Source organism: Orycteropus afer, unplaced genomic scaffold (genome assembly GCF_000298275.1).
Source record: "Orycteropus afer afer isolate SDZICR_OR568_19922 unplaced genomic scaffold, OryAfe1.0 scaffold00046, whole genome shotgun sequence".
In the NCBI taxonomy this organism is placed as follows: domain Eukaryota; kingdom Metazoa; phylum Chordata; class Mammalia; order Tubulidentata; family Orycteropodidae; genus Orycteropus; species Orycteropus afer.
The window spans coordinates 982,380-997,750 of record NW_006921633.1 but is presented as its reverse complement, the minus strand read 5'-3'; the positions used below and the strand labels follow the sequence as shown (position 1 = coordinate 997,750).

At 39.4% G+C, this 15,371-nt stretch overlaps 1 protein-coding gene across 1 annotated transcript in view; it reads right to left on the bottom strand.

Annotated features, from left to right (window-relative positions):
- Positions 1-15,371, bottom strand: part of EML6 (EMAP like 6) — a 486,366-nt gene that overhangs the window by 190,527 nt on the left and 280,468 nt on the right. The window contains exon 10 of the mRNA XM_007937992.2: positions 13,694-13,906. Within this exon, the coding sequence (XP_007936183.1) occupies positions 13,694-13,906 (213 nt within the window). The remainder of the gene's footprint in view (positions 1-13,693; positions 13,907-15,371) is intronic.

Below are 15,371 nucleotides of genomic sequence, written 5' to 3'. Positions count from 1 at the left end.
TGGGAGCTCTGGTAGCATAGTGCCTAAGGCACTTGACTGCTAACCAGAAGGCTGGCGGTTCAAACCCACCAGCCACTCCTTGGAAGGAAGATGGGGGATGGGGCAATCTACTTCCGTAGTGATACTGCCTTGGAAACCCAAGGAGGGGTCGCTATGAGTTGGGTCCGACTCAATGGTTCATAACAACAACAACCACATACCATTTTCCATAGTTTCACTATTTTCCAGCTCCACTAGCAGTGTATGAGGGTTCTAGTCCCTCCATACCCTCACCAGCATTTGTTGTTTCCTGTTTTTTGAACTTTACTATTAGTACTGGAATGAGAAGTTATCTCATTGCTTTTATTTGCAACTCTCTGAGGAGCTCTGGTGATGCAGTGCCTAAGGGGCTTGACTGCTAACCAGAAAGTCTGTGGTTCAAACCCACCAGCTGCTCTGTGGAAGGAAGATGGGGCAATTTACTTCCACAAAGTTTTACTGCCTTGGAAACCCAGTGGGGGTCAGTCACTAAGAATTGGAATCAATTTGATGGCAGTGGGTTTGTTCTGTTTTGGAATGGCTAATGAGAATTTCTTCATGTTTTTGTTAGCTGCCTGAATGTCTTCTTTAGTGAAGTGTCTGTTCATGTTGTCTGCCCACTTTTAAATTGGATTATTTGTCTTTTTGTTGTTAAGATGTTGAAGTTGTCTATAAATTTTAGAGATTAGTTCCATGTCTCATACGTCATTATCAAAATTTTTTCCTAGTCTGTGGGTTCTCTTTTGGTGAAATATTTGATGGATATCTAATTTTTGGGAGGTCCCAGTCATGTATTTTGTCTTCCAGTGTTTGTGCATTTTTAGTTATGTTTGATAGTGTATTTATGCCAAGTATCAGGGCCCCTAAGTTTGTACCTGTTTTTAATTTGATGGTCTATGTGGTTTCAGGTTTTACATTCAGGTCTTTTATCCAAGCTGAATTTGTTTTTGTATATAGTGTATATGGGTCCTTTTTCATTTTTCTGCAAATGGATATCCAGCACCATTTATTAAAGAGGCCACTTCTTCCCCATTAAATAAGTTTTGGCCCTTTGCCACAGATCAGCTGACCATAGGTGGATAGATTTACTTCTGGGTTCTCAATTCTGTTCCATTGGTCTATGTGTCTGTTGTACCAGTACAGGCTGTTTTAACTACCATGACTGTATAGTTATAGTAGGTTTTGAGATCGGGGAGCATGAGGCCTCTTACTTTGGTCTTCTTCTATAGTAGTGATTCACTTAACCAAGGTCTCTTTCTTTTCCATATAAAGTTGGTGTTCAGTTTTTCCATCTCTTTAAAGAATGATGATGGAGTCTGGATCAGGATTATACTGTATCTATAGATTGCTTTGGGTCATAGAATGGGTCTTAAATTTTAAGTGCTGTGGCTAAAGACATATCTGCACTTGTTTAAAATTAACACCTACTGCTTTGCTGATTCTGAAAATACATAGTAAAGAATGAACATCTTACACATTCTTATTTAGATGAAAGATAAAACAGACACTCTTTTACAATAGAGAAGCAACATAATTCTGTGGAGAAAAAAAAGTCAAAGTGCTGCTTGGGGTCATGTAGAGTTGGTAGAATCAATATTTTTTCTCTTAAATTGGTTGCTTTACTCCATAAACACCATCCCCAGTTAGTGAACACAATAAAAAAATCTAGTTGAAGTTATATTTGTGGTTGAACTGTGCAGTAAAGTGTCCAGTGTACACTTGGTACAAAGCAGCACAAGGGTAGTCTTAGAGGCCTATTATTACACAGTCCCTGGAAGATTTCAGGAGGCCAACGAAACACCCCACTTCCCCTTCAAAAATGCTTCCACCTCTTATTCTTATTGCTGTTATGTGCCATCGAGTCGTCTCCAAATCATAGCGATCCCTCCTTGGGTTTCCGAGGCAGTATCACTATGGAAGTAGATCGTCCAATCTTCCTTCCGAGGAGTGGCTGGTGGGTTTGAACCACCAACCTTCTGGTTAGCAGTCAAGTGCCTTAGGCACTATGCCACCAGAGCTCCCTCCCCCTTTTAAAGTCCTTCTAAATAAAGTCCCTTAATGAGGGCCAAGCTCATCTGCTCAAAATTCAAATATCCACTGAAGAGGTAATGACTTAAATTGATATGAATATGAAAATAACTGTTACATGTTCCTTTTCTGAGAGCATGTTCTGACCTATTATATCAGGGTTTCTGAAAGGGTTAGGGACTTAGGGAAAGAAAGGTCTCAGAAAGCAGCCTTACTTATTTCAAAGTGTTGCCTAAACCAGTTTTGGTAATAAAATCAAACTGATTCCACCTAAGATCAGTTGGAAATGCTAGATGATGATAATTCAATATTTGGAAAGCAGGGCCAAGTGTTGGTTACCTCCCAGAGATCATGTAACCTGGATTTTGTAGTGGTTGAAAAATAAACCTGCAAATTATGGCCTCACTAATATATCTAAGACTCAAAATGAATGTAACATGGCGGAAGTGAAGGTGTGTGATACTCAACAGGGGTCTGTGGAAGGCACTGAAGATTCCTTCTTGCTCTCTTTCAGATCATTTACTCTGGGGGAAGCCAGTTACCATGACAAGGACATTCAAGCAACCTATGGAAAGGATCATGTGACCAGGAACTGAGACTCCCTGCCAAGAGCCATATGAGTGAGACCATCTTGGAAGTGGATTCCCTGGTTCAGTCTAGTCTTCAGATGACTGCAGTCCCAGCTGACATCTTTACAGAAACTTCATGAGAGACCTTGAGCTGGAACTACCCAGCTAAGATGCTGTGTAGATAATAAATGAAACTGTGAGATAATAAATGTTTGTTGTGTTTAGCTGCTAAGTCTTGGGCGGTAATTTGTTAGGTAGCCATGGATATCTAATACATACTTGCTAAGCTGAAACTTTTGCTTGGGTGTGGCTGTATATTAAGGCTGGGGCCTGAGGAAGGTGGGACCGGGGTTTGGAGGCTGCTTTTCACTTCTGGGTGGCTCTATTTTAAGGCCATGGCCTGAGGTAGGCAGGTGCAGAAGGGTTAGGAACAACCAAGGGAGATGAACTTGTCTGTCAGTTTGTCTTCCTGTGGTGGCTTACATGTTGCTGTGAGGCTGGAGGCTATACCACTGTGTTGCAAAATGCCAGCACAGTTACCCGTGGTGGAGAGGTTTCAGCAGAGCTTACGGGCTAAGACAGACTCAGAAGAAGGTAGAGGCCATCCACTTCTCAAACAATTGGCCAGTGAAAACCTTATGAATAGCAGTGAAACACTATCTGATAAATTACTGGAAAACTTTATGAATAGCCCTGAAAAATTGTCCTATATAGTGCCAGAAGATGAGTCCATCAAGTTGGAAGGCAATCAAAATTTGACTAGGGAAGAGCTGACTCCTCAGAGTAGAGATGACCTTAACAACATGGATAGAATAAAGCTTTTGGGACTCACTGGCTGATGTGACATGACTCAAAATGAGTAGAAATAGATGCAGACATCCATTAATAATTGGAACATGGAATGTACAAAGCATGAATCTAGGAAACTTGGAAGTTGTCAAAAATGAAATGGAACACATAAAGATTGACATCCCAGGCATTTTGCAACACAGTGGTATAACCTCCAGCCTCACAGCAACATGTAAGCCACCACAGGATGACAAACTGACAGACAAGTTCATCTCCCTTAATTGTTCCTAACCCCTCTGCACCTGCCTACCTCAGGCCACAGCCTTAAAATAGAGCCGCCCACAAGTGAAAAGCAGCCCCTGAACCCCAACCCACCTACTTGGGCCCCAGCCTTAGAATAGAGCTGCCCCCAAGCAAAAGGCAGCCTCCAATTAAAATTAGTGAGCTGAAATGGACTGGTTTTGACCATTTTGAATCAGACAACCATATGAATCTACTATGCTGGGAATGACAAATTGAAGAGGAATGGTGTGGCATTCATTGTCACAAAGAGTGTCTCAAGACCTGTTCTGAAGTACAATGGAGCCAGTGATAGGATAATATTCATATACCTACAAGGAAGACCAGTTAATACTACTATTATTCAAATATATGCACCAACCACCAAAGCAAAAGATGAGGAAATTGAAGATTTATACCAACTTTTGCAGTCTGAAATTGACCAAACATAGAATCAAGATGTGTTGATTATCACTGGTGACTGTAATGCAAAAATTGGAAATAAAGAAGAGTTACCAGTAGTTGGAAAATATGTCCTTGGTGATAGAAATAACTCTGGAGATCGCATGATAGAATTTTGCAAGACCAATGACTTATTCATTGCAAATACATTTTTTCAACAACATAAGAAACAACTATACACGTGGACTTCACCAGATGCAATACACAGGAATCAGATTGACTATATCTGTGGTGAGGCAATGGAGAAGTTCAATATCTTCAGCCAAAACAAGGCCAGGAGCTGATTGTGGAACAGACCATCAACTGCTCATATGCAAGTTCAACTTGAAGTTGAAGATAATTAAAACAAGTCCAGGAGAGCCAAAATATGACCTTGATAACATCCCTCCTGAATTTAGAGCCAATTTAAAGAACAGATTTGATGCATTGAACAACAATGACCAAAAACCAGAGGAATTGTGGAATGACATCAAGAACATCAGCAATGAAGAAAGCAAAAGCTCATTAAAAAGACAAGAAAGGAAGAAAAGACTAAAATGGATGTCAGAAGAGACTCTGAAAGTTGCCCTTGAGTGGAGAGTAGCTAAAGAAAATGGAAGAAATGACAAGATAATAGAGCTGAACAGAAGATTTCAGAGCAGCTTGAGCAGACAAATCCAATTACTATAATGAAAGATGCAAAGACCTGGAGTTAGAAAAACAAAAAGGAAGAACATGCTTGGCATTTCTTAAGCTGAAAGAACTGAGGAAAAAATTTAAGCCTCGAGTTGCAGTGTTGAAATATTCTGTAGACAAAATATTGAATGATGCAGGAAGCATCAAAAGAAGATGGAAGGAATACACAGAGGCACTGTGCCAAAAAGAATAGGTCAATGTTCATCCATTGCAGGAGGTGGCATATAATCAAGAACCAATGGTACTGAAGGAAGGAAGAACTTGAAGCTGCACTGAAGGAATTGGCAAAGAACAAGACTCCAGGAATTGATGGAATACCCATTGAGATGTTTCAACAAACAGATGCCCTGCTGGAGGCACTTACTTGTGTATGCAAAAAGATTTGGAAGACAGCTACCTGGCCAACTGACTGGAAGATCCATATTGGTACCCATTCCAAAGAAAGGTAATCCCACAGAATGTGGAAATTATCTAACAATATCATTAATATCTGGTAGCATAGTGCCTAAGGCATTTGACTGCTAACCAGAAGGCTGGAGGTTCAAAACCACCAGCCACTCCTTGGAAGGAAGATGGGGCAATCTACTTCCGTAGTGATACTGCCTCGGAAACCCAAGGAGGGGTCGCTATGAGTCGGGTCCGACTCGACGGCAAATAACAACAACAACATCATTAATATCACATGCAAGTAAAATCTTACTGATGATAATTCAAAAACAGTTGCAGCAGAATATTGACAGAGAACTTCCAGAAATGCAAGCCGGATTCAGAAGAGGATGTGGAACGAGGGATATCATTGCTGATGTCAGATGGGTCTTAGCTGAAAGCAGAAAATACAAGAAAGATGTTTACTTGTGTTTTGTTGACTATGCAAAATCTTTTGATTGTGTGGATCATAACAAATTATGGATAACATTGAGAAGAATGGGAATTCCAGAACACTTAATTGTACTCATGAGGAACCTGTACATTGACCAGGAGGCTGTCATTTGAACAGAATAAAGGGATACTGCATTGTTCAAAATCAAGAAGGGAGTGCATCAAGGTTGTAATCTTTCACCATACTTATTCAATTTGTATGCTGAGCAAATAATCCAAGAAGCTAGATTATATGAAGATAAAAGTGGCATCAGAATTGGAAGAAGATTCATGAACAACCTGTGATATGCAGATGACACAACTCTGCTTGCTGAAAGTGAGGATGACTTGAAGCACTTACTGATGAAGACTGAAGACTACCATCTGCAGTATGGATTACACCACAATATAAAGAAAACAAAATCCTCACAACTGGTCCAATAAACAGCTTCTTGATAAATGGAGAAAAGATTGAAGGTTGTTAAGGATTTTGTATTACTTGATTCTATAATCAGCATCAATGGAAGCAGCAGTCAAGATATCAGATGACATATTGCATTGGGCAAATCTGCTGCAAAAGACCTCTTTCAAGTGATGAAGAGCAGAGATGTTTCCTTGAAGACTAAGGTATGTTTAACTCAAGCCATGGTATTTCAATTGCCTCTTATGCATGTGGGAGCTGGACAATGAATAAGGAAGACCAAAGAAGAGTTGATGCTTTTGAGTTGTGGTGCTGGAGAAGAATGCTAAGAGTACCATGGACTGCTAAAAGGACTAACAAATCTGTCCTGGAAGAAGTGCTGCCAGAATGCTCCTTGGGAGCAAGAATGGCCAGACTTCGTCTCACCTACTTTGGTCATGTTGTCAGAAGGAACGATTCTCTGGAGAAGGATATTATGCTTGGTAAAGTGAAGGGTCAACGAAGAGGGGAAAGGCCCTCAATGAGATTCATAGACACAGTAGCTGCAATGATGGGCTCAAGTATAGCAAGGATTGTGAGGCTGGCACAAAACCAGGCAGTCTTTCGTTCTGTTGTGCATGGGGTTGCTACGAGTAGGAGATGACTTGACAGCACCTAACAATAACAAGAAGCTTGAACTAGAACCTGCAAATGCATTAATGTTATTAATATTTTCACCTTATCTCTCTGGTCTTTTCTCTCACTTACTCTATTCCAGGCACACTGGCCTTTGGTATTCCTCTCAGATGCTACATACTCTTCTGTCTTCAGACTTTGCACTTGCTGTTCCTTCTGTCTGGAGTGCTCTTTCCCTGGATACCCAAATGGCTGACTCCTTCACCTCCTTCAGGTTTCTATGAAATGAATTCCTATCAGTAAGCCCTTCTTGGACCACCCTATTTAAAGCAGCAATGCTATGCTGCCTCACCCCAGCAGCACTCTCATCATTTTCTTTATTTCTCCATAGCACTTCTCACCATCAAACATGTTTATATTTATTAACTGTCTCCCCTAGTACAACAAAAGTTTAATTAGGGCAAGAATTTGTGTTTGTTTTATTCACTGATATATCTCCAGGCCCTAGAACAACATTCAATAAATGTTTATTGACTAAAAGCAGACCACATCAGCCACTTCAAAGGCTCTTCTTAGGACACTGAGTGATGTTACAAGGACTCCATTTGTCCTCTGCATCACCTGGAGGGCTCTATTGACCTGTCTTCCAAAGTTTTAACTACTGTCACTATGCCCGTAACTGTTCAATGTTCATCTCCAGTTCTGAATTCTCCCTGGATCACTGACAGCCCATGTACCAAGTCCACCTGGATGTCTAATAGATGCTTTAAACTTATCATGGACAAAACAGACTGAGGAGTTCCCTTTCTCCTTCTTCTCCCACCTCTTGCCTCCATAAAACACGCACACACAGAGACAAAACCTTTTCCTTTCTCATGTCCCAACACTTGTAAAGGAAGTCACAATCCACCTCATTGCTCAAGCCCCAAACCTAGGAGTCACCCTCATTTTCTTTCATTCCTCTATTCCCACATCCACCACTCGTCTGCCAGTTTGTTGCACTATGGTGGCTCGTGTGTTGCTGTGAGGTTGGAACCTATGCCACCAGTACTTCAAACACCAGCAGGTCACTCATGGTGGACAGGTTTCAGTGGAGCTTCCAGACTAAGAAAGACTGGAAAGAAGGAAGGGGACATCCACTTCTCAAAGAACTGGCCAGTGAAAACCTTATGAATAGCAGTGAACCACTGTCCAATATATTACTGGAAAACTTTATGAATACCCCTGAAACATTGTCTGACAAAGTGCTGGAAAATGAGTCCCTCAGGTCAGAAGGCACTCAAAATACGACTAGGGAAGAGCCACCTCCACAAAGTAGAGTCGACTTTAATGACATGGATGGAGTAAAGCTTTCAGGATTTTAATCTGCTGATAGGGCATGACTTGAAATGGGAAGAAACAACTGCAAACATCCATTAATAATTGGAACATGGAATGTACGAAGTATGAGGAGCTTTGGTGGTGTAGTGCCTGAGGCATTTGACTGCTAACCAGAAGGCAGGTTGTTCAAACCCATCAGCCACTCCTCAGAAGGAAGGTTGGGCAATCTACTTCTGCAGTGATACTGCCTCAGAAACCCAAGGGGGCATCACTATAAGTCAGATCCAAATCAACAGCAGTGGGTAGTGAGCTGAAATGGACTGTTTTTGGCCTTTTTGAATCAGACAATCATATGATCTACTATGCTAGGAATGACAAATTGAAGAGGAATGGTGTCACATCCATCATCACAAAGAACGTTTCAAGAGCTATCCTGCAGTATGATCCTGTCAGTGATAGGATAATATCCATCTGCCTACAAGGAAGACCAGCTAATATTACTATTATTCAAATTTAAGCACCAACCACTAAAGCCAAAAATGAAGAAACAGAACTTTTAACAACTTTTGCTGTCTGAAATTGGCCAAATATGCAATCAAGACATACTGATGATTATTGGTGATTGGAATGCGAAAGTTAGAAACAAAGAAGAATCATCAGTAGTTGAGAAATATGGCCTTAGTAATAGAAATGACGCCAGAGATTTCATGATATGATTTTGCAAGACCAATGACTTATTCACTGCAAATACCTTTTTTTTTTTAACAACTTAAATAGTAGCTATACATGTGGACCTCACCAGATAGAATACAGGAATCAGACTGACTACATCTGTGAAAAGAGGCAATGGAGAAGCTCAATATCTTCAGTCAAAACAGGCCAGAAGCTAACTGTGGAACAGACCATAAATTAATTGCTCATATGCAAGTTTGAGTTGAAGCTGAAGAAAATTAAAACAAGTAAACAAGAGTCAAAATATGACCCTGATTATATCCTACCTGAATTTAGACTATCTGAAGAAGAGATTTAAAGTGCTGAATACCAATGACTGAAGACTAGATGAGTTGATGAGTTGTGGGATGACATCATATACCAAAAATCATCATGAAGAACATCATACATGAAGAAAGCAGTCATTAAAAACACAGGAAAGGAAGAAAAGGGCAAAATGGATGTCAGAAGAGACTCTGAAACTTGCTCTTGAATGGAGAGTAGCTAACGCAAATGGAAGAAATGACAAGATAAAAGAGTTGAACAAGAGACCTCAAAGAACAGCTTCAGAAGACAAAGTCAATTATAATGAAATGTGCGAAGACCTAGAGTTAAAAAAACCAAAGGGAGTAACACTCTTGGCATTCCTCAAGCTAAGAGAACTGAAGAAAAATATTCAAACTTCAAGTTGCAATATTGAAAGATTCTATGGGCAAATTATTGAATGACATGGGAAGCATCAAAAGAAGATGGAAGGAATACACAGCATCACTATTTCAAAAAGAATTGGGCAGTGTTCAGTTATTTCAGGAGGTGGCATATGATCAAGAACCAATCGTACTGAAGGAAGAAATTGAAGCTGCACTGAAGGAATTGACAGAAAAAAGAAAAAGAAAACAAGAATACTCCAGGAATTGATGGAATATCCATTAAGATGTTTCAACAAAGGGATGCCATGCTGGAGATGCTTCCTTGTCTAGCCAAGTAATTTGGAAGACAGCTGGCTGAAAGAGATCCATATCTGTGCCCATTCCAAAGAAAGGTGAGCCAACAGAATGTGGAAGTTATCAAATAAGATCATTAATATCACATGCAAGCAAAATTTTCTGAAGATAATTCAAAAACAGCTGCAGCAGCATATTGACAGGGAACATCCACAAATGCAAGCTGGATTCAAAAAAGGATGTGGAACAAGGGATATCATTGCTGATGTTAGATGGATCTTTGGCTGAAAGCAAAGAATACCAGAAACATGTTTATTAGTGTTTTATTGACTATGCAAAAGCATTTGACTGTGTGGTTCATAACAAATTATGGATAACATTACAAAGAATGAGAATTCCAGAACACTTAATTGTGCTCATGAGGAACCTGCACATAGACCAGGAGGCTGTTGTTTCAACAGAGCAAGGGGATACTGCGTGTTTAAAATTAGGAAGGGTTTGCATCAGGGTTGTATCTTTCCACCATACTTATTCAATCTGTATGCTGAGCATATAATCCAAGAAGCAGGACTATATGAAGAAGAATGTGGCATCAGGATTGGAGGAAGATTCATTAACAACCTGTGACATGCAGATGACACACCTTGCTTGCTGAAAGTGAAGATAACCTGAAGCACTTTCTGATGAAGATCAAAGAGTACAGTCTGCAGTATGGATCACACTTCAAAACAAAGAAAATGAAAATCCTCACAATTGGACCCATAAGTAGCATAACAATAAATTGAGAAAAGATTGAAGTTGTCAAACATTTCATTTTACTTGGATCCACAATCAACACCCATGGAGGCAGCAGTCAGGAAATCAGACTTTGTTTTGCACTGGGGAAATCTGCTGCAAAAGATCTCTTTGAAGTGTTGCAGAGCAAACATGTCACTTTGGGAACTAAAATGGCCTAACCCAAGCCATGGTATTTTCAATCATCTCTTATGTATGTGAAACCTGGACAATGAATGAGGAAGACTGGAGAAGAGCTGATGCTTTTGAATTGTGGTATTGGTGAAGAATACTGAAAATACAATGAACTGCCAGAAGAACGAACAAATCTGTCCTGAAAGAAGTGCAGCCAGAATGCTCTTTAGAAGCGAGCATGGCCAGACTCTGTCTCACCTACTTTGGTCATGTTGCAGAAGGGACCATTCCCTGGAGAAGGATATCATGCTTGGCAAAGTGGAGGATCAACAAGATGGACTGACACAGTGGCTGCAACAATGGGCTCAAGCATAGCAAAGATTGTGAGGATGGTGCAGGACTGGGCAGTGTTTTGTTCTGTTGTACACAGGGTTGCTATGAGTCAGAGCCAAGTCGACAACACTTAACAAGAATAGCAATATTCCCACATCTAGTCCATCAGCAATACCTTCACCTCTTCTGTGAAACTATTTCCTGAACCCAATCAATTTCCTTCATGTCTGTTCTTAACAACTTGGTCCAAGCTACATCATCCCTTACCTGGACCCTTGCAACAGTCTTGCTATGTGAAAGCTCGCCTTCCCTTAAACATTATATACGGAGTCCAAGTGTTCTTTTAAAAGTAATAATTAGTTATGTCATTCCTCCAATTGAAACTCTCAACAGTTTTCCATTGCACTTAGAATAAGACTCAACTTATAGCAATAGCTTACAAACCCTGTCAGGACATGCAACCCACCACTTTTCCCACTTTCACGGTATACAACTTTCCCACATTCATCACACTCTAGACCCACTGGTCTCTGTCTTCCTGCACTGCATTGAGTTCATTCAAGCTATATTGAAGGTCAACACTTTCTCCTCAAAGGTCCCAAGTTTCTGCCACTCAAGTCTTATATCATTCAGGACACTTGTCTTGGGAAGTACTTGTTTAAGGATTGTGTGTGTGTGTGTGTGCCTGCCTTTGAGCCTTTTCTTGGGGGTAGAGGTGGATACCAGGGAGGTTAAGACACATCAAACATCAATGAGAAAGATTTGATTTTATCTCATGTCAGTGTCTGTGGGTGATGGCCAAACGGGCGTAGTCTATGCTCTAGGGGAAAAGTGTCAGTACTGATCTTAATTACTTTAAGATTTGAAAACTATCAAAATAAAATATGAAAAACAATTTGGCTTGGCTATTTAAAAATAATACCAATTGCAGTCATTTTTAGTAACTGCAAAAGAATTATGTCAAATTACTATGCAACAGAATACTGCTTATATATAATAGTAAATTTGTCAAATTAATATGCTTGTGAGTTTTATTTAATAATAGTGGGGAATCGTGATGTTTAATATCTCCACACCAGCTCATGGTCATCAGCCCCACTCAGATTTGACTGTTAACAGGTTCAAAAATTGGGACGAATACTTGCTACTGGTAACTGGGCTACAGGACAACAAGCTCCAGCAACTGTGCCATCCCATCCACTATTCCCACATTATTTTATAAACTTCCCTACGAGTAATTTTGGAACAAAAAGGGCACAGAAACCTGGATGTCTCCGAGGCAAACTTCAGGATTTATAAACCAGGTTCATGACAAGTAACAAGTCAGCTTGCTGTGAGGACATGAATGCTTCTGCGGATTCCCCAGTGGGTTTATGACAGGCTCACTGTCACAACGTCACTCTACCTCTCCACCTCTGCTCATTCCGATGTTCTGTGTGCCATCATCCTCAGGGTTGCTTGATCTTCACCTGAGTGTCTTGTTTTGACAGACAGCGCTGTTCATCACCCCTCTGTTCTAATAAACAAAGCTGAGGTCCACACTTCCATTACAATTTTCTAGACCCAAGTCTCACCCAAGAAGGCTTGGTGATACATAGAGATACCAACTCTTACTGAGTTAGCTTTATTCCCAAGTTCAGACATTTGAGATCAGTGATGTTGCTAAACCCCGGGATGTCTTCCGCTGAATTCTGAATTGTCAGATACCTTCTGGTTCCCTAACTCACCTTCTGCAAGTATGTTACTCAGTCTAACAGATGGCTTATTACTCACAAGATCTATTAGGGAGAGAGAGAAGTTTTGAATTTGGAACATGGAGGTAATTTTGTGCCTCAAGTATTTTAAATCAATGGCCATCTTGTCAAGTGTAAGTGATGGAACTTTTGCTTTGCATTTTATGTTCAATTTTGTACCATAATTGTCACTGCCTCAAAACCACCAGTTAACTGAAAATGACTTTTTGATTACATTTTTCAATCCCTTCCCTTGCTTAATCTAAAAATCATTCAAGTGAAAGCATTTTCAGACAGCAGCAGGTCCCTAAGGATTACTTTCCTAAGATTTTCAGGGCGTAGCTGAGCAGTCTCAGCAAACTGTATATGGACTTGCAAAGCAGAGAGAGGACATGGTTTATTCAGTAGAATTCTACAAAGCCCACAGCTGCCTCATAATTGAAGTGACAGGATTTTAACAACAACAAGCAAAACAAAATAATAACAAAATGTGGAGGCAAGAGGGTTGTTTTGAATCATAGCTCTCTCTCAAAATTTTACCAGTCACATAAATCTGGTTTGCAAAACTAGTACTATGACAAGAGGTCTATATGTTATTACTGGAATGATCACTTTCAGATTTTATTATAAATATATCTGAAAGGGTTTGCTTTATCTTTCTCACTATTAGCTGTGAAGCCTAAATGAATTTCAATTATAATATTTTATGAGTATTTGTTTATATAAATATAAATAACATGAAACACTTGTTTGAAATGTGAAACATGAAATGAGGTTTATGAATCGCAAATAGCGAGTGATAACTTATCACTAAATGCCAATTTAACTTTGTAATGCCATGTATTTTAGTATATCAAAAGTAGAAGAGATCAACAACACATTCTATTTAAAAATTTTAAACAGTAAATATAAATATACAAGATAAAATGAAGTTTACAGAAACAGACACCAAGAAAATAAGCCTTAATTATATTGCATGTAAATTATAGATTAAACTGTTATTCAAGGAGAACTCTCTTTTAGCCGTACCTTTCTTGAGACAAGGAAATTTGAACAATTTAACTAGTCCAAAGTCATCTCCAGACACCAGCACTGAGCTGTTGTAATTTGCATCCACTGAGTTGATATCAGTCATATCAGTGTATTTTGGCCAAATTCCACTCACTTCAGGCCCTTTCACACACGTCCAGGAGGCCCAAGGAATTCCTTTTATTTCTTCTTTACTTGTTAAAGGCTTCCCAGCTGAAATTAATCAGTAAATATTGATATAATATTACATTGAAATAAAAAGCATATTCTAATTTGCTTGATTTTTGCTTTTTTCCTTTTAGCGATCTAAAAATGTATCTGTTTAAAAGTTTTTATAAACCAAAGAAATCACAGATTCTAATCTCTTTACACAGTCTGTGATTTTGTCTGCTGCATCAGGGTTTAAAGGAAGCACATATTCTGAACTCAGACATAAGGAGAATAGAAAGAAAATGACCATTGTACTAAACATAATGTGTCTCAAACTACTAATGTGTACTTGGCCTTGTACTTAGATATAGGTGATAGTATGCTTTATTGTATTGATGAAATTATTTTACTTACTGTCAATTGTTTTTATTGTGATTTGGATGAAAGTTTACAGAGCAAATTGCTTTTCCATTCAACAATCCCTACACATCCTATTTTGTAAATGACATTAAATTACACATTTAATCAACAGTTTGCCATGCTTTAAAAAGTTTGGCCAAGTTTATTCTGATCTTCTATCTTTCATAATACAAGGGTGCTTAGAAAGTGATTTGTAAATAACTATGCTCAATAAATTAGTAAGAAAATGAACGGATTTAAATGTTGTGGACAATGAGAATCCACAAAATTATGATGAAATAAATGCAAGTGACTGGAAAAAATGGGTCTGAAGATTTTCTGTGTGTCCTCAAATGTGTAGAAAATGCCCAGTGTCCACCAGCAGCTGCTGAGGGCTGTTCACAGAGAGCCCACAAAGGAGGAAACACAATAATGAATGTGTGTTTAGCCACACACAATTTTAAAATTAAAAATCTGGACAACTATGTATACTACTTCAAACCTTCACCTTCAAAATAAACAAGGAAGAAAATATTTCAAATAAAGTATCTGTGAGAATAGGTGCCCTTTGTACATTACTGGCACACTGTCAAATTGGTACCCAGGAACTCTGGATTGTAATGGAGTGTTTCATAAAAATTCATTAAAATGACCCCAAAATCTGAGAGTTTATATAGCTGGAATACAGTCTTTCTGACCCAGTGTTCCTATTTTAAAAGGAGCTCTGGTGGTGTGGTGGTTAAAGCATTTGGCTGCTAACCAAAATATTGGTGGTTTGAACCCACCAGCCACTCTGCGGAAGAAAGATGAGGCAATCTGCTTCTGTAGAGATTCACAGTCTCGGAAACCCAATGAGGGTCAATATGAGTCAGAATCCACTGGATAGTAGTGAGTTTTGAGTTTTGACTTTTCAGTTCCAACTCTGAAGAATTTAGTCCAAGGAAGTAACTCAGAGAGAAAAACCTACCTATTACAAAGATATTTAGAGCTTCGCTATCTGGATCAGCATGTTGTTGCTGTTGTTATGTGCCATCGAGTCGGCCCCGACTCATAGCGACCCCTCCTTGGGTTTCCGAGGCAGTATCACTACGGAAGTAGGATTGCCCAAGTCCAGTAGGCAGCTGGAGAT